Source organism: Ixodes scapularis, unplaced genomic scaffold (assembly GCF_016920785.2).
Source record: "Ixodes scapularis isolate PalLabHiFi unplaced genomic scaffold, ASM1692078v2 PGA_scaffold3__209_contigs__length_174095766, whole genome shotgun sequence".
Lineage (NCBI taxonomy): Eukaryota > Metazoa > Arthropoda > Arachnida > Ixodida > Ixodidae > Ixodes > Ixodes scapularis.
In genome coordinates, this window is record NW_024609868.1 from 88857499 (window position 1) to 88881143 (window position 23645).

The 23645-nt window shown below is 45.4% G+C and overlaps 1 protein-coding gene across 1 annotated transcript; it reads left to right on the plus strand.

Moving 5' to 3' along the window:
- Positions 1-165: 165 nt before the first annotated feature.
- LOC120850511 lies at positions 166-1113 on the plus strand. The gene has a single exon (XM_040223025.1). The coding sequence runs from the start codon at positions 166-168 to the stop codon at positions 1111-1113; it is 948 nt and encodes a 315-aa protein (XP_040078959.1).
- The last annotated feature ends 22532 nt before the right edge of the window (positions 1114-23645 follow it).

A 23645-nucleotide genomic window follows, 5' to 3' on the forward strand; every position in this document is an offset into this window, starting at 1 on the left:
AGAAGTTTATATGAGTCAGGACATTCCGTGCCACGAACCGAGGATCAAAGAAGCTTTCGTGCAAGGAGAGATCAGCAGAGTCGTTATCCTCCTTCTGCATCTGTACTAACAACGGCAGCAGGCCTAGGTGAAAAGAACTGTATGTTCTGCAAATCAGGTGCTCATATGACTGCGGACTGCACAACCTCAATGACCAACGACGAACGCAAGCGTGTTTTGAAGGCTGAAAACCGATGTTATCGTTGCACCAAGAAAAACCATCGAGCAAAAGATTGCAGACGTGCAAAGTGGCTGAAGTGTGCGCAGTGTGCAGGGAGACACGCAAGTGCCATGTGCGACCCGAACTTCAAGCCTCAGCATAAGACTACGGTGAAAGAAATGGCGGACACCGGTGAAACATCAACTCCGGGAGGAACGACACTCCAGTCAACGCTCAAGATGACCAACACAGAAAGGAACAGTGGAAAGCGAGTACTTCTGCAGACAGCTCAAGCCTGGGCAGAAGGTGAAAGAGGGCGTTGCCGCATTAGACTTCTCATCGACGGCGAAAGCCAGCGGACTTTTATTCGCCAAACCGTCTCCAAGAAACTTCACCTGAAGGAACTGGGTGGGGAGGACGTGACCATTTTTACGTTTGGAGATGGAGCAACGAAAACGAAATGCAAGCGAGTGGAACTGTGGCTCCGCAGCCAATACGACAGAAGATGCGTAAAAATAGAAGCCCTCGAGGTTTCTCACATCTGCTCAGATGTCATGAACAACCCCTCCGAGGAACTACGGGGGCTGCCTGACGGAATGAACCTCGCGGACGTGGAGCTCTGGGACAATCCATGCGAGGAGGGAATCAGCCTTCTCATCGGAGCCGATCACTTCTGGGACATTGTAAACGGCGGTGTCAAGCGCTTGGATGGAAAGCTGATGGCAGTCGACACCACCCTCGGGAGGACACTTCAGGGTCCCCTTACCTCTACTTCTGCGACAATCTACTCGTCAACAACTGGAGTGATGAGGGTGACTGTGTCCGAAACAAACAATGCGGAAAGTTCGGCTCAGCTCGGATCATTCTGGGAACTTGAGCACATCGGAATAGCTAACAACGTGACGAAGACTTGAGAGACAGAGTTGGTCAGCGAATTCAAGAAATCTGTAAAGTTTGAGAACGAACGGTACCAAGTTTCACTGCCAGGCAATGAAGAAGGCTGGCCAAGTCAAGTGGAAAATGCTTGGCAGGTTGCGGACAACAAAGCAGAAGGAAAAAAGGCAATGGTGTTACAAGTAACTGCACCAGCTCTGTTTCCAGTTTTTGACTTGGAAAGGTACAACTCGGCAATCAAGGTGATCCGCGTAACTGCCTGGATCAAACGTTTCGTGAAGCATTGTGCCAAGACAGCAGACAAACGAAGCGGACCTCTCTCAAGCGAAGAACTGATAGAAACCGAAACGTATTGGCTTACCATTGCACAAAATGAGACCTTTGTACCAAAAATCACGAGCTTGCGTAAAGACAAACAAGTTGACAGAAAATCGACCCTCAGGAATTTGAACCCATTCCTGCACAGCGACGGATTGGTTCGAGTAGGTAGACGATTGCAGCACAGTGACAACAGCGAGAATGTGCAGCACCCAATCGTCCTTACCGCCCGATCACCCTTTCACCACCCTTCTCATCGCTGGGGAACACCGTCGACTGCTCCATGCTGGGGTTCGAGACACATTAGGACGGCTACGGGAATCCTACTGGATCATCAGAGGACGACAAGCCGTAAAGAAAGTAATTCACAAGTGTTTTGCCTGCCGAAAACAAAGTTGCCTGCCCGCATCCGAGCCAATGGCTCCCTTACCGGCGGACCGAGTCACAAGAAGCGACCCTTTCAGCATCACGGGGGTAGACTTCGCATGACATTTGATCTGCCGTCAACAGAAAGGAAGCAGCAAGTGTTACATCGCTTTATTCACGTGCACTGTTACATGGGCGGTCCACTGCATGGAGCTGGTGAGTGACCTCTCTTCCGCCACATTTTTGTTGGCTTTTAAGCGTTTTGTCGCACGATGCGGGATCAGCACGACAGTGTATTCGGACAACGCTTTAACATTCAAACAAACGTCGAAAGACCCTAAACTAATCTTCCGTGCCATCCGGTCTCAAGAAGTGCAGGCATACTTCTCAAATCACAGAATCCGTTGGAAATTTATCGTCGAGAGGGCTGCTTGGTGGGGCGGATTTTGAGAAAGATTGGTGCGATCCGTCAAGGCTTTTCTGCGCAGGGTGTTGGGACGCAGCAGCTTAAATTTTGAGGAACTAACGACTGTACTGGCCGAGGTCGAGGCCGTCATAAATTCTCGCCCTCTGACGTACGTGCACGCCAACGCCGAGGAACCAGAGGTACTTTCTCCAGCTCACTTCCTAGTGGGGAGGAAACTAACGAGCCTTCCGCCACATCGACTACCAACGGAAGCGCTACCAGCTGGAGATCAGCTCGCTCGAAGATGGAAATACCGCACTGCGGTGGTGGACAATTTCTGGAGACGGTGGCGGCGTGAGTATCTGCTCGAACTAAGGTCAGCGCACCTCGTCAAACCGACTGCCTCATCGGGACTCCAAGTTGGTGACCTAGTTCTTCTAAAGGAAGACCGCCTACCGAGACACATGTGGAAAACCTGCAGAATAAAGGAGATCATTCAAGGAAGGGACGGCAGAGCAAGAGCATGTAAGCTGATGCTATCCGGGGGAGGAAGGCGTCGCCGGCCCATTCAACATCTGTACCCGTTGCAGTTAAAAGAATGACCGTGCACCCCGCTCATTCCGGGGGAGATTGTTGTAAGTTGAACTAAGACTCGGAGCTCGGGAGGGCAAGAAACAGAAAAACCGACAACGAGATGGCGATAAATCTCACGTGGTACGGCGCAGCGTAAGAACGTAAACAGACAGGACGAAAAATAAGCACACACAAAGAAAAAAGAGACAAGCACGAGGAAAGCACGTGGATGTTTGGGTAACCTCGACTGGCACCTGACGTACTGAGCTTTGCCCGCGGCCTCACGTCTTGTTTACACCAACTCGGGCGAACTTGAGCAAGACGAGATGTCTGCCGCTGGCATCAACCATCTGGGGGTGCGAAAAGCGGACCGGGAAAGAAGCGGCATCTGAAACGTCGGTCGGAGGAGAGAGAAGGAAGATGCGAGCAACAGCAACAGCCCGGTGTGGGAACAAGAGAGATCGAAAAGGAACGCCACGAAAGACGCCACGGGAAGAACTCTTCTCTGTTTTAACGAAGCTTGAGTTGTAGATTTATACTAATAAACAGTTCGTATTGGGTTAAACCTTGCGGTTGTCGTTAACAACAAAACTTTCTGGTGCCGAAAACCCGGGATTAACCGCCAACGAAGCCCCCGAACGAAGAAATGACAACTCAAGCTACAATCGACCGACTGAGACGCAGAAGAGCAGAGGTTCGAACGTCAACAACGAAACTCCTGAACGAAATCGACGTTCTGCTGGCCACGGGAGACACGCATACGGGTGAGCTTCAAGAAAAGTTTGAACTTCTGGTGTCCAGAGAATCAACGTTAAAGGAACTGGACCGCGAGATGGAAGAAGTCGTGGACTGCGAATCGATAGAAGAGGAGATGACAGGCGCGGAAGTTTCCCATGAAAGAATCAGCGTAACGAAGACGTGATTGCGAAACAAGCTGACAGAACGTGAACAAGCCGCTGCCAGGTTCTCTTTAACGCAGACCACGGCCGTCAAAACTATCGCAAATGAAGGTCGGACGACTATGACAGTGAAGCTCCCGAAACTTGAGATAACAAAATTCCAAGGGGACATACGAGCATGGCAAGGATTTTGGAGCCAATTTGACTGCACCATTCACCAGAACGAAACTCTCTCGGAAATCGACAAGTTCAAGTACCTCAAAAGCTACCTGACCGGCAAAGCTGCTGCGGCAATTGAGGGACTCGCCGTAATTGCCGAGAACTACGAAGTTGCAATTGACCTCCTGAAGGAAAGATTTGGTCAACAGGAGCTGATCATCGAAAGCCATCTGTCACGACTTCTAGAGATCAAACCAGTCCATGACTCCAGGAACGTCACTGCACTCAGAGCGTTATACGATTAAGTGGAGACGGGAGTTAGAAGTCTTGACGCCCTGGGGGTTCAATCGGATACCTATGGAACGATGCTCCTTACCGTTCTTCGAAAGGTCGTGCCGGCCGATCTGAGCCTGGAGTACAACCGGAGATCCACCTCACGAACAGCGACAAAGCACAACGACCTCAGAGACTTCCTGGACTTCCTGAAAATCGAGATAGAAAGCCGAGAAAGAAGTTTATATGGGTCAGGACATTCCGTGCCACGAACCGAGGATCAAAGAAGCTTTCGTGCAAGGAGAGATCAGCAGAGTCGTTATCCTCCTTCTGCATCTGTACTAACAACGGCAGCAGGCCTAGATGAAAAGAACTGTGTGTTCTGTAAATCAGGTGCTCATATGACTGCGGACTGCACAACCTCAATGACCAACGACGAACGCAAGCGTGTTTTGAAGGCTGAAAACCGATGTTATGGTTGCACCAAGAAAAACCATTGAGCAAAAGATTGCAGACGTGCAAAGTGGCTGAAGTGTGCGCAGTGTGCAGGGAGACACGCAAGTGCCATGTGCGACCCGAACTTCAAGCCTCAGCATAAGACTACGGTGAAAGAAATGTCGGACACTGGTGAAACATCAACTCCGGGAGGAACGACACTCCAGTCAACGCTCAAGATGACCAACACAGAAAGGAACAGTGGAAAGCGAGTACTTCTGCAGACAGCTCAAGCCTGGGCAGAAGGTGAAAGAGGGCGTTGCCGGATTAGACTTCTCATCGACGGCGGAAGCCAGCGGACTTTTATTCGCCAAACCGTCTCCAAGAAACTTCACCTGAAGGAACTAAGTGGGGAGGACGTGACCATTTTTACGTTTGGAGATGGAGCAACGAAAACGAAATGCAAGCGAGTGGAACTGTGGCTCCGCAGCCAATACGACAGAAGATGCGTAAAAATAGAAGCCCTCGAGGTTTCTCACATCTGCTCAGATGTCATGAACAACCCCTCCGAGGAACTACGGGGGCTGCCTGACGGAATGAACCTCGCGGACGTGGAGCTCTGGGACAATCCATGCGAGGAGGGAATCAGCCTTCTCATCGGAGCCGATCACTTCTGGGACATTGTAAACGGCGGTGTCAAGCGCTTGGATGGAAAGCTGATGGCAGTCGACACCACCCTCGGGCGGACACTTCAGGGTCCCCTTACCTCTACTTCTGCGACAATCTACTCGTCAACAACTGGAGTGATGAGGGTGACTGTGTCCGAAACAAACAATGCGGAAAGTTCGGCTCAGCTCGGATCATTCTGGGAACTTGAGCACATCGGAATAGCTAACAACGTGACGAAGACTTGAGAGACAGAGTTGGTCAGCGAATTCAAGAAATCCGTAAAGTTTGAAAACGAACGGTACCAAGTTTCACTGCCAGGCAATGAAGAAGGCTGGCCAAGTCAAGTGGAAAATGCTTGGCAGGTTGCGGACAACAAAGCAGAAGGAAAAAAGGCAATGGTGTTACAAGTAACTGCACCAGCTCTGTTTCCAGTTTTTGACTTGGAAAGGTACAACTCGGCAATCAAGGTGATCCGCGTAACTGCCTGGATCAAACGTTTCGTGAAGAATTGTGCCAAGACAGCAGACAAACGAAGCGGACCTCTCTCAAGCGAAGAACTGATAGAAACCGAAACGTATTGGCTTACCATTGCACAAAATGAGACCTTTGTACCAGAAATCACGAGCTTGCGTAAAGACAAACAAGTTGACAGAAAATCGACCCTCAGGAATTTGAACCCATTCCTGCACAGCGACGGATTGGTTCGAGTAGGTAGACGATTGCAGCACAGTGACAACAGCGAGAATGTGCAGCACCCAATCGTCCTTACCGCCCGATCACCCTTTCACCACCCTTCTCATCGCTGGGGAACACCGTCGACTGCTCCATGCTGGGGTTCGAGACACATTAGGACGGCTACGGGAATCCTACTGGATCATCAGAGGACGACAAGCCGTAAAGAAAGTAATTCACAAGTGTTTTGCCTGCCGAAAACAAAGTTGCCTGCCCGCATCCGAGCCAATGGCTCCCTTACCGGCGGACCGAGTCACAAGAAGCGACCCTTTTAGCATCACGGGGGTAGACTTCGCATGACCTTTGATCTGCCGTCAACGGAAAGGAAGCAGCAAGTGTTACATCGCTTTATTCACGTGCACTGTTACATGGGCGGTCCACTGCATGGAGCTGGTGAGTGACCTCTCTTCCGCCACATTTTTGTTGGCTTTTAAGCGTTTTGTCGCACGATGCGGGCTCAGCACGACAGTGTATTCGGACAACGCTTTAACATTCAAACAAACGTCGAAAGACCCTAAACTAATCTTCCGTGCCATCCGGTCTCAAGAAGTGCAGGCATACTTCTCAAATCACAGAATCCGTTGGAAATTTATCGTCGAGAGGGCTGCTTGGTGGGGCGGATTTTGAGAAAGATTGGTGCGATCCGTCAAGGCTTTTCTGCGCAGGGTGTTGGGACGCAGCAGCTTAAATTTTGAGGAACTAACGACTGTACTGGCCGAGGTCGAGGCCGTCATAAATTCTCGCCCTCTGACGTACGTGCACGCCAACGCCGAGGAACCAGAGGTACTTTCTCCAGCTCACTTCCTAGTGGGGAGGAAACTAACGAGCCTTCCGCCACATCGACTACCAACGGAAGCACTACCAGCTGGAGATCAGCTCGCTCGAAGATGGAAATACCGCACTGCGGTGGTGGACAATTTCTGGAGACGGTGGCGGCGTGAGTATCTGCTCGAACTAAGGTCAGCGCACCTCGTCAAACCGACTGCCTCATCGGGACTCCAAGTTGGTGACCTAGTTCTTCTAAAGGAAGACCGCCTACCGAGACACATGTGGAAAACCTGCAGAATAAAGGAGATCATTCAAGGAAGGGACGGCAGAGCAAGAGCATGTAAGCTGATGCTATCCGGGGGAGGAAGGCGTCGCCGGCCCATTCAACATCTGTACCCGTTGCAGTTAAAAGAATGACCGTGCACCCCGCTCATTCCGGGGGAGATTGTTGTAAGTTGAACTAAGACTCGGAGCTCGGGAGGGCAAGAAACAGAAAAACCGACAACGAGATGGCGATAAATCTCACGTGGTACGGCGCAGCGTAAGAACGTAAACAGACAGGACGAAAAATAAGCACACACAAAGAAAAAAGAGACAAGCACGAGGAAAGCACGTGGATGTTTGGGTAACCTCGACTGGCACCTGACGTACTGAGCTTTGCCCGCGGCCTCACGTCTTGTTTACACCAACTCGGGCGAACTTGAGCAAGACGACATGTCTGCCGCTGGCATCAACCATCTGGGGGTGCGAAAAGCGGACCGGGAAAGAAGCGGCATCTGAAACGTCGGTCGGAGGAGAGAGAAGGAAGATGCGAGCAACAGCAACAGCCCGGTGTGGGAACAAGAGAGATCGAAAAGGAACGACACGAAAGACGCCACGGGAAGAACTCTTCTCTGTTTTAACGAAGCTTGAGTTGTAGATTTATTCTAATAAACAGTTCGTATTGGGTTAAACCTTGCGGTTGTCGTTAACAACAAGCCGCTGAGGGCAGAAACCGGTTTTGGCCGGCAGCCCGTGGCAACCAGTGGCAACCAGTGGCGGGCGGCAGGCCTCCGCGCCGGTAGTCTGGCCGGGCCTTTATGCAGCGAAAAAAAGTTATTCAAGCTGATAGCAAAGATCGGTATGACATTATTGTCAAGTGAAATGTGAAGTTTCGTTAGAGGTTGCTGGCACCGTTGGCTAGGTAATGAAAGCTGCTTTAAAAAATTATGCCTCGAGCCGCCGCTTGACCGTGGAAACACATATGTACCCGGGCCACAAGTGAACTGGGATGAATTTTCGTCACGTTTCGTGGATAGCAGATGTGACATGTCGCGGACACAGGTTAAGGCTATCTCTAAGGGTAAAGATATTATACGCTTCAAGATGCATAGAGCTGCAGCTGCTGAAACCAACATTGCTTATGCTGTGATAGTTAGGTCAGTCATCGTATTAAGTGGTCGAGGCTTTACTCACTGTTCTAAAGGCACATGCACTTTGTTGAGTTCATTTTATTTCAAGTATCAACACCATTAAAATTAATTAAACGGGCACCTTATGTTTGCCAACTTTCCAAAATTTATATCCTCTGGCACAGGAGACTCTTATTACAGGGGGGTGATTTCATTTGAATTCGACCAAACTTGTCGGGGGGGTCTTTAGATTTAATCGTAAAAAATATATATGATACCCGAATCCTTGTGATGAAAGAAACTGCCTTTGAAAAAAATTAGAATTGTATAGTTTGAGAGAAAAAAATTCTGAGGCGCTGCAGGGTAGAACACGTCAAATTCCCAATTTAATTTTATCTCGACTTTAGCCGCCATTTACAAAATATCGAATTCTTGCAGAATTATTATATTTATTACGCAATATTTACGCAGACTTGGCTATTTTTAGAGGTAAATTTCTGTCTTCTGTTATTTTAAATTAATTTTCTAAAAAATCTCAAACATGCAACCTAGAGCAAGTGTGACGCAACTTCGGACAGCTATATAAAACGAACGGTAGGGCGCAATGACGTGAGACAGATATCTGTGCGTAGCTATCAATGTAAGCTATCGATTGACATGTATTTTCTGGTTATTGTGTTTACCGTGTTGTTTTTATTCTGCCACAAATATAGACAAAAATGAAAAATATGCAAATTTTGAAGTCAATTTTCTCAAAAAAGCCATTTTTTATTTCGTTCATACTTTTTTAATTTATTGCCCAGATTCTGCTTAATAACCGGGTATAAATATTGCTTGACCTTTTTTTGTTGTAGTTTTAGGACAACCAGTTGAATAAGTCATTTTTATCGCGTAATACCAACCTCCGGCTCCGGTATGCGGGCTTCACCGCAACATTGATAATTGGCTCAGCAATATCAGATTTCACTGACAACCACTTTACCTCGTTGCATTCCTAGTAATATACTTTTTACAAAAAAAGAAATGTCACAAAAAAATGACAGAAGGCAAGTGGCGTAGGCAAATTTTTTTTTCTCTTTCAAACTTTTTTAATTGATTTCCCGTGTGTTGCTTACCAGCTGGGTATGCACGTTTTCTGGCGCTTTTCTTTATGTTTGTTTTTACATCAAAAGAAAGAGCCATGTTCGTTACATCAGTTGCAACTGGTCTAGTTGTTAGGTGAAGTATAGGTTCAGTAACCTCTTCGCGAGCGCCAGCAAAAGGCTGCGATTCTTATCATGAAGATTACCATGCGACTCTTAGTTGACCTCGGCGTGCGCCGTTGCAAGAGGGTTATACTAATCTTGTTAGAGTGGAACTCGCGTCGTCACAGGCTGTCGCAATGCATCACAGCGAAGTGGAACTGTGTGAAGCAGTGCTTGTCCTTCTCCCAATAAATTTATGGGCGGAAGCTTGAGACTCTTTGGTGCCCGAAGTTTCTGTAGCTCGGCTGGGTCAAGTTTGTCAAAAGGAGAAAACAAATGCAGTAAACACTAGACATTATCACGCCGGTCGATGGAGTCGTAACTGTATACATACAGCTTTTGCGGATACTTATTTGTTTCAAGAGTGGCAAGTTATCACCAGTACAAACATGGCCACAGTGTCGGCAAGAGCATCAGAACAAAAAGGAAGGTTTGGTTGGCTTTTCATTTTGTGTCTTCGTTGCAGCGCTTTTCTCCGGAACTAATGTTTGTAGTCCTCTTTGAGCCCCTGGTGCTATGGTCTGTCTGTTTCTCTTCTCCATTATTTATTTTTACTTGTAAGCGAATAACACGCACCATGACATTTCTGGCGTCCTTAGGTTGATTCGCTAATCAGTGTCTATATTTGACAAACTCATCTAGTATAAGAGAATAAAAAAAATATAAGAAGAGGGCTTGCAGCAATGAATTTGTATAAGAGAACTGCGGAACTGCGTCGAAAGCAGAAAGCCGGAACCTCCCGAGGAATGAACGCGTTATTTTGAACTCAGTCATGGCTGCAGTTTTCAGCTTCAAAAGAAAGAGTTGCGCGGACTACTTCGAGAGACATAAGCGAAGGGTATACCGCAACCGACGTTTTCGTTATGTCACCGATCTCAACGTAGACGCCTTGAAGATGATCCTGCCTCCATCGAAAGCCGCGGCTCTTGCGTTGGATGACGTGCTCTGCCAGAACTGCTTCCAGTACACCGGTGAGAAGCTTTCATCATCTGTCAGTGATCCATGCTCGAGCTCTCCAGCAAGCTGCATCGAAGAGCACGAAGTAGTGGAAGGTCTTAACGAAGAGATTTCTGCTGCTGGGCTTGAAACAACTCCTTTGCGCATGCCTTCTACAGTAAACCCGAAAAGCCGTCAGGCATATGCTGAAAGAAAACAGCGGGAGATTGAAGGATCACACAGCCGACAGGTACGAAAAAAGTTGGCGACTGCATATACCTTGGAGCCAAGTGGGTCAAGTTCTCGCAGTGATCAACCATGCCTCGGCTGCGACGGGTGGTGGGCAAACATCAGAGAGGCCTTTGTGATGGCGGCATCTTACCAGGAGAGATGTCAGCTCCTCACGCTTGTGCCCAAGGGCGTAGCCACTAGGGAGGTAGAACGGCTAATTCCTGAGGCATCGAAGTACCTTCTGAAGAAATCAAAGCAGCTTCGTGAACGGTTCGGCGTATGGGAGCGTCCGGAGCCTTATCACGGTGGAAGCATAAGCGAGGACACCATACGGGCAGCCACGCAATATTACACCGACGACGATCTCGACTGTTCTCGGCAGAGCCCAAACAAAAAAGATGCTGTTAAGTTTCTGAAGGATGGCGAAGAACATGTGGTCGTGAAGCGGTATTAGCCCCGAGAAGTTCGCCTGGCGCCCCCTTACGGCGAACCGGGGTGACGTCACGGCGAGGAGAGAATTTTTCCCCGACTCGCCCCGCTCGCCCTGTGGACGCTGTGACAACGCTAGCTGTCGGCGCGCTCGTTTCTATTTAATTTTTTTTTTTTTTTTGCGTGCTTTTCGTAGGAAGTGTAAATTTTTATATACGCCTTTATTGAGGTATGACCTGTAGCTACAGGCGAAAGTTCAACGAACATTTTAAGCATGGCTGACAGGCCAGGCAACGCATGAACCACAGCTGGTATGGGAAAATGAAGAAATATGGCCACAATTGCAGGGGCATCACTACAGATTTACATCTCGCACAATAAACGCTGCTGACGGTCCGAATGAATTGGCAGGTTATGTATACTATTTTTTTTTTTTTTTGTATCTCTGTCTTTAAACAAGATCGCCGAAGCAGAAAAGCTGCATGCTGCTCGAGCAACGTGCTAAATACAGTCTCGGCCATGGGGAGGGAATCACAAGTAAGACAGCCCAAGTGCAGGGGCAAAGTAAAAAAAACAAACAAGGAACATTTATTATATACATTGCTCGCACTTGACCTTTGCTGGATTCGGATAGTATTTCAATGGACTACACGGGTGGTATCTGTGGACTTGTTTATATCAATCCTCAAGTAATATATAACAAACGTAAGTTAAGGTGTCTAGCTCGTTATTAGTCCATTAAGCCCTAAAATTTAGATTTTACTTAAATCGAATTGTCCTGAAGCTAAAATACCAGAAGCTTTTCTCACGCAGACTGTCGCCCTTCACAGGTTCCAAATTTTCTGCTACCAGTGCTGCATCTATCACTGGACAGACGTTCGAATGCTTGCTTTTACTCCTGTTTTTCAGAGAGTCCAGTTGCAGGGAGTTTGGAGGCTGAGGAAGCTTTTGGGGACCTGCGGCAGTGACTCGATCTTAAATGGAAATGACAATTCAGACTTAACAGTGTATTTTCCGAATACCAAAGGCTGGAATAAAGAATGTCAGGAAAAAGTATAAACATTCCAAATTACGGCACTATTGCTGTGCATATTTTGGGCAGTTTACTGCATATCATAGAGGCAACTGGGGAAATTCGGCCGTTTTTGCTGCTACCATACAAACTAATTTCCAGTAATTGTGAATCCTCTAAGAAATATGCCTGCATACGCGTATAAACTATATAATTAATTCAGGAAGAAGCTACATTTATGTAAGACAACCCTGTTTCATGAGCAGTTCAAAGATAATCAGACGCAGGGCCTTTAAAACATATGCAAACCAGCGCATGCAGAGTGGCAGCGCAGAGTCGGGGTCGCGAGCTAATTTGCCGATCACCGAAAGGCCCATGATATAAAGGGCGCTTCAGATGCCTTGAAAGCGGGATGTAATATCGTCCTAAATTATGAACATGCAAGGAACAGAATTCCAGCGTCTGAAACACTTGCGTCACCGCTTCACCGACCCCTCTCAAGATTGCCTTGCGTCGTGTGGACGGACGGGGAGGTTCATCGGCGTAAGTGCCTCCGCCGATAGTTTTCGGGATTTGTAACCCAATTTTAAAGGTAAAAGGGACAAGCAGGCTTATAAAATGTACGGAAGCACGTTAATATCGGCCTAACTCAACGTCTTGTACACCGGGTAAACGAAGTCCGGCTCCTCGAAGAGCTTGCGGCACACAACGCCAAACCAGGAAACTGGTGCTGGGAAGCGACCCGATGCGAGATCGCGGAGCGGGGTACTCGGCCTGACGTCACGGTACACCTCACCCAATCAGGGCGCGGCGACCGCAGCGACGCTTGTGTTCGCTCTCGGGGCTAATATGACAAGGTCTGTCCGAGAGACGTACAGGCTGTCTAAGGAAGCAAACCAGGACTCAAAATTAGGTCTGACTAAATTTTACTCGCTACGGCCAAAGTGGGTCAAGCTAAACCCTGAACAGACTGTCTGTGCATGTGTGTGCTGTACGAATTTCGATTTGTGCTTTTCCACCCTGAACAGCATGCGAGAAGAAAAAATAACAAAAGAGGAGATTCTCGCTTTGTGCCTCTCCCCTGAACCCTCGTCCGAATGTTTCAGAGGCGAATGCAAAGACTGCCCCTCGACTGACAGACTCTCCTTAGAATCATTGGAAATGGTGCCTGAAGAGGAAATTACATTTTTCACATGGGAGAATGGTAATTTGATAAGCAAGACTGCCGACTCCAGCGCCTTTTTGAAAGAGCTACAGAAATGGGCCACAAGGTTTTCCACGCACGATTTTATTCGTAGGACACAACGGGAATCCATACGGATTGAGAAGTCTAGTGTGACCTCAAGACACATCGTCATGCACTTCGATTTTGCGGAGAACTGGACGGTAATTTTGCCACACGAGATACAGGAGTACCACTGGCACAAGCGTCAGCTCTCTGTTTTCACGTGTGTGGCATCCACGTCGCAAGGCTCAAAATGCTTCGGCGTTGTCTGTGAGGACTTATGTCATGACACTTCCGATGCGCTGCTGGCTCTGAGACTTATAGAAGACTGGCTGGAGGAGCACATCCCAGTTTATGCTTCACTAACGTACATATCCGACGGGGCACCTGCTCATTTTAAAAATAGATTTCAGCTGCATGAGTTCGAACGAGTGGGCCATACCCAATTGAAGTGGATATTTTCTGCCTCTGGGCATGGTAAAAACTCTTGTGACGGGGTTGGAGGGCTTCTCAAACACCACGCAACGGTGCACAACCTCCGTTCACCGGAGGAGCAGCTCGTCCGAACATCAGATTTTGTGGACAAGGTTGGAAGGCGTGTCAAAAACGTAACTCTCATGAACTTAACCGAGAAGAAGGTGAGTGACTTCCGCAGAATCAAGAAAACAGAGTGGAGTTGCGTACCGACTCGGAAAGGCATCCGCGCTTCGCACGTGTGGCGACGCGAAAGGGGCGAAGTGCAGCTTGAGCGAACTGTTCTATCTTCGTCTTAATGCATGAACCTCTGTGGTGCACGTGCGGAACTCTCAGATGATCTACGGCTTTGTTTTGTTTTGTTGTTAAAGCCTCTTCTTGTACATTTGCGCTTCTGTGAAAAATTATGTGTTTCTATAGGTGTGCCTTGTTAACCCAAATAAATTACTCAATAAATAGTGTGATTTTGTTAAACTGTTACCTATGAATGTTTTATTGCATACTGCCAACAAAAGAGTATGATTACTGTAAGCTGAAAAGCAACTTCCGATGTGCTGTGCGTAGCCCAAAAAATTTAAACGTATGCAACAAGTAGTCCAAAAGCCGAAGGATGGACAAAATGTAGTCAATTTTTTTTTTCACGTACCTCGGAATACTAAGGGCCAATGAAGGATAGGCGAAAGAATGCCATGCGGTAAATTTAAAAAAATTCGAGCCGATTTTCCGATAATGTTTGTATAAAATAAAGATTGTCCGAAACGCATAAACGGGGATATTGTTTTTCTGGACTGGATAGTGCCGTAGAATGCAACCCGACATGATCGAAACGGATGAAACGTCTTGGATCTCTCCACTCGCTTAGGCTAGTTAACATTGATGTTAACTAAATTTACTTTTGTTGTTGTTTATCACGGCACAATGTTCAAACAAATAATTTAAATATATAAGTTTCGTGCAACCTCAGTAGTAAAACGTTGTCGTGGCGACGTTCGAAAATGCAAGCTGTGACTTCGCAGACATCACTTCGTCAATTCAGCCATCTCTCATTTCTTTATGACGTTACTGATTTTTTTTTAAATATATTAGTAAAAATTCAACGGGGTAAAGTAGTTTTCAGTGAAATCTGATATTGCTGAGCCAATTATCAATGTTGCGGTGAAGCCCGCATACCGGAGCCGGAGGTTGGTATTACGCGATAAAAATGACTTATTCAACTGGTTGTCCTAAAACTACAACAAAAAAAGGTCAAGCAATATTTATACCCGGTTATTAAGCAGAATCTGGGCAATAAATTAAAAAAGTATGAACGAAATAAAAAATGGCTTTTTTGAAAAATTGACTTCAAAATTTGCATATTTTTCATTTTTGTCTATATTTGTGGCAGAATAAAAACAACACGGTAAACACAATAACCAGAAAACACATGTCAATCGATAGCTTACATTGATAGCTACGCACAGATATCTGTCTCACGTCATTGCGCCCTACCGTTCGTTTTATATAGCTGTCCGAAGTTGCGTCACACTTGCTCTAGGTTGCATGTTTGAGATTTTTTAGAAACTTAATTTAAAATAACAGAAGACAGAAATTTACCTCTAAAAATAGCCAAGTCTGCGTAAATATTGCGTAATAAATATAATAATTCTGCAAGAATTCGATATTTTGTAAATGGCGGCTAAAGTCGAGATAAAATCAAATTGGGAATTTGACGTTTTCTACCCTGCAGCGCCTCAGAATTTTTTTCTCTCAAACTATACAATTCTAATTTTTTTCAAAGGCAGTTTCTTTCATCACAAGGATTCGGGTATCATATATATTTTTTACGATTAAATCTAAAGACCCCCCCCCCCCACCAAGTTTGGTCGAATTCAAATGAAATCACCCAAGTAAGTTCTTCCTACGCCAGATCTGCAGATTCGCAACAGTGATAATAAGGGACCTTCTTTTGCAAGCAATGGTAGTAAGCGGGTACCATTTTCTCCCCCAGGGTCAAAACCCCCAGGGCTCAACTGGAAAAGTCTCCATGCTGGAGTAATACATTTTGATGTGTCATACATATCCCCCAAGCTGCGACTTGCTTAAGAAATCACAGTATTATATCTGGTGCCTTTAGAAATAATGTTGTGATTCAATGTCAACCGTAATGGAAATTGTTGTACTCTGTTTTAGCAATGCGACAAGGAGTTGGACAATACGCCAGTCGCGCGCAGTGCTATTTCTGTCGAACTCAAGCCACTGTGGGCGATAAAAAGAAGGCTAAGAGTTCACCTATTTTCAGTATCAGCTCACCTCATGTACTATCGCGGCCAATCTGAGTTGAAACATGACGACGAATGGAGTCTGGTACTATCAGAGCTGTCTCTCTCATTGTTGTGCAACCTGTTATGTGTGCCGCTGACAAGACAGCTCTCCTCCTGCACGTGTTACACCCTTCTGCACTTTCTTGTCGTCTGCTACTGAGGCAGCAGTAGTGAACTGTGGCAAGTCTGTCTAGATGAATGCCTGAATGTTCAAAGTTATTCTTTTTTTTATGTACCGCTCCAATCGCAAATGGTGCAGCGACACAGCTGCCAGGATCTGGCGGTTATCCTTACACCTTGCGGCTCGAAAACGCCTTTTGTGTGGTGTATCACTAAGTTGACGTTCATCTCTGCAAGTAGTCTACTAATGACGTCCTCTACTATTTTCCTTGGGCCGATATTCTCTAATGCTCAGATATGTGGCATATTTCCATCTGCACTTTTGACGATTTCAATGTGTCTCTGGCGAATGCGGAGAGTCATCTGAATTTCCTCCACTCAACAGTACACTAATCACTGCGTGAGCATAATTCAAGGCATCGTTAAAACTGTTTCGAGAAAGTTTGCTAGAGATTTATGCTGTGTCATGGATATGACTTGTTGTTCAATTAGGCAGACAAATATTGCCGCCACATTCTCACTAGCAGATGACACATAAGTGCAGAGTAACACCCCTAGCGCAGGAGAGGACTTCTCCTGGCCACAGCGGGCGTCCGTTTTCGAAAACATGTCACGCGACTTTGACAGTACCGCTCATTACAGATCATGGCTCCTCAGCTCTGTTGGCCTCGATTATAGCCGTGATGACCAAGAAACGCCCAGGATGCCTAAGTTAAATTTGCTTCTGTGTGGGAGCGGACAACTTATAACTTTTACGGCATGCCTTATCTGGTTGTCCTCTTCTGGCCCAGATGATGAGCTACCTCTTGAATTTCATTAACTTAACCCCCTTGATGCTGATGGGCCTTGTTGTGGGTGTCCAGAGCTTGCAGTTTGCCCCAGTCGATGGTTGTTCTCGGTTGTCTTTTCAGTTCTTTGAGGAACCATCATTCTTGAGCAAGAACGTAACAGCATAAAGGGAACGTGCAAAGTTACGTGCTTCTAATTGTGGACCTTAATGTGCGCCGTATTTAGCCGAGATAAATGACGTCGAGGGCGCGACCCATTATGAATTGTGGGTGGCGAGACACTGCGAAGCCCACACGAAACGCTGACTAGAGACGGCGGGTGGGAATCTCAAAAACTGACATATGTATACAAGATACGCTGTTCCTAGAGGTACCTCTGCATTCATTTGTTTGAGAGTTACACCAGGCTATAATTAATTTCAAACGTACGTTCAATGTTCCCTGTGAACCGGCCATTTTACTTCCTATAGCGGTTCGTTTTTTTTTTTTTTACGCATATGGTTTTCTGATAGCTTTTTTTGTGATATTGCAGACTGGCAAATCTCAAGTTCGTATGTGTATAACGGGTTTATCCATGAATTTTCGGATTTTACCAGGAAAGTGGTGAAACCTTCGTTCTGTGTAAAGTAGTTTATAGCGTTCAAGTCGCCTTCCTGTCACGTCGTATCGCGTACATAACACGTACTAATCAAAAACGTTAAACGGATACGCTTGATGTGCACTGCATTCCAGAGAACTCAATGGTGTCTGGCATTGCGCGGAGGGCAGCACGAACACTTTGAGAAATAGATTCGCCTACCGGTAATGAACTTGAAGCGAAATTACAATCGGTCCAGTGAGTCACCGGCTTGTGCGGTTTCTGCCATAGAAGGCCACTTTGTGACAAATTTGTATCGTGATTCGGAAACGCACACCAAATTAAAACACCCAGGGGGGCTATAACCGAACACAACCGGTGAATTTTGAAACCATGGATTCCGACTAGCGGGGTGCTTGGCATTGAACTTGTGAAAGCTAATGGCCCCTGCTAGTGCTTGCATTACCATATCAATTCATCATTTTGGGAGGACTTGAATGTTTTCTGAAGATAATACAGTTGGTGTAATCAATCTGTACTATTGGGACAAACTAAATAAGTAAATAAACAATTACAAATCAATGGTTCAACACAATGATTGAGGGCCACTGTAGCTCATGCACTGCTTCTCACCACCGACCTGGTAGGGAACACGGGACGCAGAGAAAACAGCGTGCGATCTTGTCGTAGGAGACGTTGACCGCAGTGCTGCGGGGTAAATTCAGTGAATCTAATCGCGTTGGTGCGCTTGTTTTCGTGATGTTGATGGGAGGCTAGTGATTACAGTTTAACCGAGAGTCTCGTGTGCTCGAGGAATTCAGCGAAGGTTGTAAAATCCGTCTTTGCAGCCGCGCCGGTTATGATGATAAGAGGTCTCTTTTGGACGAGTCGCTTGGATGGTAGGCAGCTCCGAAAGTGACCGCGAATTCATATGCTGGTGCTTCGCGCTGCCGTATATTTAGCCGTTGTAGCAGAAGGAATCCAAGCGGATCTTTATCACGTAGGCACCTAGACCCAGAGCGCAAGGGCATTTCGCGCAGAGACAACGAAGCATCGCTGAACGTGGTCTGAGGAAGCATGCAGTGTGAGACGAGGACAAGGAAGCGGCAATCTGGCTGACCCAGTGCAGCAGGCCCGGGGTGAGAGGGGGTCGCGTGCCAAGCTGCCTAGAGACTCTGAAATCCTCCAGAAGTTTTAGCCTTCGTTTGCGGGATACCCCGACGGATGTCGAGCCGGCAGCAGCGGGATGCGTTGTGCGTATGCAGTCTACCGCGCTTCGTCTCAAGAGTTGTCGAGTGCGATTCCAAAGGATTCACTTGCAATTGTGCTATGAAACGCGGGCATTTGAAGTTCGCTCTTTTCACCGTAAGTACGCCGCCGGGTTTTTTCCACGTATCACGTTCGTTCGCGCGTTCCGGAATAAAATCCGTGAAATGCACCGAATTTCAAAGCAACTTCTGGGCATTGAATTGATTTCTTATTGTATCATGCCAGTTTCAATGGTCTTTACGAATAACTTTTTCTGCTGCTATTTTACCGTCCTTTTCTCATTATATGTGAATACCTGTCCACAGGTAACTCTTTCATCTTGTGTGAAGCAAACAACGTGTTTTTTGTATGAGGCATGAGATGTGCGACTGCGGTGTGGGCTAAGTTTTTCGTCATCGTCGCGTTCTTGTACTGCTTATCGCCTTAAAACGGACTAACTGAAAATGCTGCAAGCGCAAGCTTCTTACGTCCATGAGATTGCATTGTTTTTACTTACCTTTTCAGGAGCTTGTACGAGTACCATACAGTGCTAATCGCGTGTCATATGCAGTTCCATCTTTATGAAAGCTGCGGCATTTTCGAATTGAAACGTGCATGTGCATATCTTTCATCTTTGCTCAAGGTACAGATAACTATACTATTTTACATTCGTTTTAATACGTACTCTGCCAAGGTTACTGTCGAGAGCGCGTGCGAATAGACGCTAAACGAAGGCACACACGTGCCAGCAGCTTTCTGAACGTTTTACGGAAGTATAAAGCAGAGCGCACGTGCACTTTCACAGTATAAATAGCAACGCTTTCATTGTGCATATCACTGGTAGTATAACGCATGCTCGCTCGCTCCTTTACTGGTGCAACAGAAAGTAAACGGTTTTTTGTTGTTTTAGTTCAAAGTTTCAGCGTTATTGCACATGGCGTGCACTTTTGTTTTTTTCATTTTCCGAGACGAATACATACGTGCTGTGCTGTCAGAAGGCACACTGGACGTTTGACTTATGAACATTTTACATATTTTATATCAAATTGACAGTCAAGATGTTGCCTGACTCAGAAGTGAAGTGAACAGGTCCTGTCTCTCTGTTATGTTTCGAACGTTGAGGGGTCGCTGCTCGCCAGAGCGCCCCGTCGGAATGCGAGACATGAAGATTGCGAAGAGTGCACCTAACGAAATATTTTAGCGTGCGCTAAGTACACATACAATTTACTTGGTAGTATACATTAAATTTACAAAACGTATGTTTTCAGTATACATTAAACGACTTTAAAAAGTGTACAAATCGTCTTCTAGCATGCTATCAGCATACGTCTAGTCTCCTTATTTGCTAAACGAAAGTGCTACTAATATGTGCACTAAGTACACAATAAATATACTTTTGGTGTGTTGCTTTTTACACAGGGTATCAAGGTTCACCATGCAATGTATCTAGATTCACTGGGGGCGTAAACAGCAATTAAGAAAAAGACAAAACGCCAAAGCTTTCGTCACTTCTCATCTTTAGGCCGCACAAAATTAAATAATTATGCCGGCCACAATGCTGACGTATACTGCATATTCTTAAATGTGGGAAGATCAGAAAAAAAAATATATTTATATAACATAGCTCGACTACTTTTGAAGATTTGTTTTTTTTGCTCCCTTTATCGCGCAGTTTCCGTTTCGCACAAAATGTTTTGTCTTTGCCTTGTCGGCTATCAAGCGCAGGCGTGCACTGCTACGTTTTTTAGAAAGCTTATTTATACGAGAGGTGAAGCATAGTCATGCGAACATGCAACATCAAACGCTTGGTGCTTTAGTAAAAAAGTTAAACCAGATCTTTTTTGTGTATATTGACGCATTGTTGCCTTCTGCTTGGGGAAAATTGGTTACAGCTCCAATTGATTTGGTAGCCGAGTCGCTAACACCTACAGAGGCAACAGTCAGCTGGCGAGCTGCAGGACCAACTGAATATTTCCAAGTATGTTTAATCAATTTGTTATAACTTTAGCAACATAAATTGCAAACTACACGCTCAGTCTCTGGATTTTGAAACAAGCACACCACATTTTAGGTGACAGGAAATTTCTACGCGCACGGTTCTTAATATTAAGTCATAAGCGTAGATAAGGCAGCAATATGTTGAGGCGAAGCGGCATTTAAAATCAACGCAAGACATCATGCGGCGAGCTGTTCCAGGAAGGTTAAAATAAACTACCAGATTCCTTGCTGTTGCACTGTGGTGATAGGTATTACATGTTAGCATTTTGGAGGCGCCCCATACCACAAGTCACAATTTATCCTCGTTTAGTGGCAGTAGCATTCACCAGCTCACATCACTGACAACTGCCAGTATTTATGAGGTTCTATGATGACTAAAACTCTGTTCACCACTACACTAAAAATATTCGTGGTTGACACTGACATTACGTCATATTTATCTGGACATTAAAAACCCTTCCACTAAGTGCTCTCAGGGTGGCACCACTTTGCTACATCCCGGCATTTCAACGAAGTGGGCTGAGTAAATGAGTGAGAGGGCATGCGCTCGATCGCGAGAGCAGACGGCAACCGGCGATTCTTCATGTGTGGCAGTACCCGTGGGCTATACCTAGCATCTAACGCTCGCTCGCTGCTGCCGCTTTGAAGTGGTTCGCGTCTCTAAAACATTTATGGCTACTTGAAGAGCTATTTATTGTGCTCCGTTGTTTTATTTCAGTAAACAATCAACTAGCGTACCTTTGTTCGCTTAATTCTATAGCAATGTGTTAACCGGCAGTTCTACCCTCAACCGCAGCGTTTATTGTGTCAAGAGAAAATCGAACCCTGCTGGTACAGTTCTGAGTTTGAAAAGTCCTTGCTCGGTTTTTGTAAAACGCCATGCAAATGTGTTTTGTTTCTTACTCTGGGGTTAGAAATATTAAAACCCATAGCGGTTTTTCTTACGTGTTTCCAGCAATATGTAATACAATATTGTTAGCTAAGGAAGCACTTCCATGTAGAGATTAGCTGCCTTGCATTAATTGCCTTATAAATTGCAATAAACAACTTTCCACAAACCCCGCTGCCACAGCACCCGCGTCGTTGGTTTTCGGTGGTGCATTGTATGTCAATTGCGCACTCATTAGTCTATTTCCAAGTACCACCTACACGTAAACATCAGAACATTTTAGTTCAGTTACAAATAAACCACTCCAAACATCTGGGAAAATGTGAAATCGTGTCCTTATCCAAAGATAGCAGGCAATGAAATATATACAGAATATTGTCCGTTTAAAATAAAATGTTGGATTTCCTTTATACTGAATAAAATAAACACGTTTTACTTTTTTTTTTTTTTTTTGCAGCGGAGTTTTTTAAGGTTTTGGTTCCCCAGGATCGCTTCCGGTACCAAATGTCGACACAACACTCTGGTTTCCGCCGTGGCTCATAGATGGCGGTAGCTGTCCAGAGTGCTGTGTTTGCCGGTTGTCTGGTTGCCGCCATCGCTTATAGACCGCGGCAACCTTTCCAGCCATTCCACTCCGGCTTGCCGACTTGCGGCCGGCCTTTACTTCATTCCCACCATAGTACAGCTTCGCTGATCTTCCTCCTTCACCAAAGTGGAAAGGCTGAAAGTTTCTTTTTTTTAATCTATACTTTCCACACATTCATACTAAAACGTAAATCAGAAGATATCCTAAATTGCAAAAAGCTACATCAATAGCCTTAACTTTTCGCCGGAGGTAACAGAGAAATCACACAGTTTACGGGGATGTATTCACTCTTCTTTTTTTTGTTATTGACGCGGTAGTAGGTGATATGAGGTTTGCATTAGGTTAGTCTTTTTATCGGTTATAGTTTTTCACATAAACTTAAACATCTAAATCTACAAATGTTTGCCTAATAATGCAGAAATTACGCAATTTTCAACCGTGTTTGCATGCCAACCAAATGTATGCTTTTACCCACGGTCTACGGAGCAGACGACGAACCTGCGTGATCGGAGAGAGCGCATTTCCCTGTCTGCTCTTTTTAGCGGACTGGTCTATAGATTCTAACCGAAAGTAACTAATTATGTAAATACGGTACAAAAATAAACGTGAATGCAATACATGCGCATGATATAAGAGATGACGTCTGACGGGTTTGAGTGGTTGCAATATGTCTGTCCCACATCAATAAAACGAAAAAAATATATTTTTGAATAGTGTCTATGCCAGGTAGCCAATAAAATTAGAGGAACTTTTCCTTCGAAGAAAGGAGGGGCTAGGCATCTCCACAGACGTATTAAAGTCGTCGCACAGCAGTTTCTAAATTACTGGTTGTGTAAATAATATTTTTCTCTCCTAGTGGTTCCAAATATATATATATATATATATATATATATATATATATATATATATATATATATATATATATATACACTTTTTTTTTAAATAAAAGAGAAAGTTATATTTCAATTAACACCTAGCATCAACTTGAGCTCCTTAAACATAACAAAGGAACGACCACAAAACAAATCATGTCTTTCAAGAAACTAAAACTCAGTACGAAACTGAAATTCAAAAGTAAAATATATGAATTAGCCAATTTTAGGACGTCAAGCCTGTTGTAATGGCCACACTACTGCTGTTAAGGTTGCTTTATTTCGTAAAGCCACGATTGCCACTTTACTTTTTCATAGTTTTGATTATAATTAGTTTTCAGATTTATTTTTCTTTACCTATATTTGGTATTAGCAAAGAGACGGAACCTGGTTAAATTACTTTAGAGGAAGTATACCTCATGTGATCTTCAAATAGTACATCACAATCATTCTGCAATAATATCTACACGGGATTTTTATCATGTTTTTCACTGAGGGAGGTGTGACCAAAATCCTGGTATGTATTCATGATAACTAATGACCGATATTCAAGGAAAACAGACAATATTTGTCACAAAGACGTTTCATCAATTGCCCGTTTCTGTAATGTTCTTATCAGGTTAGTACTTACATA

Excerpts from the sequence above, each read along its gene's own strand:
- LOC120850511 (XM_040223025.1), top strand. The coding sequence starts at position 166 with ATGACTGCGGACTGCACAACCTCAATGACCAACGACGAACGCAAGCGT.